Source organism: Chaetura pelagica, unplaced genomic scaffold (assembly GCF_000747805.2).
Source record: "Chaetura pelagica isolate M959 unplaced genomic scaffold, ChaPel_1.0 scaffold1472, whole genome shotgun sequence".
Lineage (NCBI taxonomy): Eukaryota > Metazoa > Chordata > Aves > Apodiformes > Apodidae > Chaetura > Chaetura pelagica.
Window position 1 is genome coordinate 1 of NW_009952291.1, and position 1,043 is coordinate 1,043.

General features: G+C 67.0%; 1 protein-coding gene across 1 annotated transcript in view; it reads left to right on the forward strand.

Annotated features, from left to right (window-relative positions):
- The first annotated feature begins 8 nt into the window (after positions 1-8).
- LOC104397796 (syntaxin-3-like) overlaps positions 9-1,043 on the forward strand; it is a 6,865-nt gene continuing 5,830 nt past the window's right edge. The window contains exons 1-2 of the mRNA XM_010007805.1: positions 9-74; positions 896-1,036. Of these exons, the coding sequence (XP_010006107.1) occupies positions 9-74; positions 896-1,036 (207 nt within the window). The remainder of the gene's footprint in view (positions 75-895; positions 1,037-1,043) is intronic.

The window sequence follows — 1,043 nt, forward strand, 5'->3', positions numbered from 1 at the left end:
TTCCAGGCATGGAGAGGAACATCGAGCAGGATGAGGCCAGGTCCTCCGCTGACCTCCGGATACGCAAGTCCCAGGTGAGCTCCTGGCCCTGGGACCTGCTGCTGGGACTGTCCCCACCCCAGGTCCCCGGGGGATAGAGGTGTGGCCTGTCCTGGGTGTCCCTGGGGCTCCCACCTTTGTCCCTTGTCCTTCCCCCCAGGTCCCTGTCCCCTGGGGTTGGGACACAACATCCTGGGGTGTCCCCAGCCCGTGTCCCTGTCCCCTGGGGTTGGGACACAACATCCTGAGGTGTCCCCAGTCCATGTCCCTGTCCCCTGGGGTTGGGACACAACACCCCAGGGGGTCCCCAGCCCGCGTCACAACATCCCACGGTGTCCCCAGCCCGTGTCCCTGTCCCCTGGTGTTCGGACACAACATCCCAGGGTGTCCCCAGCCCGTGTCCCTGTCCCCAGCCCCTGTCCCTGTCCCCTGGGGTTGGGACACAACATCTCAGGGTGTCCCCAGCCCATGTCCCTGTCCCCTGGGGTTGGGACACAACATCCCAGGGTGTCCCGAGCCCGTGTCCCTGTCCCCTGGGGTTGGGACACAACATCCCACGGTGTCCCCAGCCCGTGTCCCTGTCCCCTGGTGTTCGGACACAACATCCCAGGGTGTCCCCAGCCCGTGTCCCTGTCTGCCCCGTGGTCCCCAGCCCGTGTCCCTGTCCCCTGGGGTTGGGACACAACATCCCAGGGTGTCCCCAGCCCGTGTCCCTGTCCCCAATCCATGTCCCTGTCCCCAGCCCGTGTCCCTGTCCCCAATCCATGTCCCTGCCCCCAGCCCGTGGCCCTGTCCCCAATCCATGTCCCTGTCCCCAGCCCATGTCCCTGTCCCCAGCCTGTGTCCCTGTCCCCAGCACTCCGTCCTGTCCCGCAAGTTCGTGGATGTGATGACCAAGTACAACGAGGCGCAGGTGGATTTCCGGGAGCGCAGCAAGGGCCGGATCCAGCGGCAGCTCGAGATCAGTGCGTGGCCCCGCCCCCTCCTCCCGGGCCCCGCCCCCT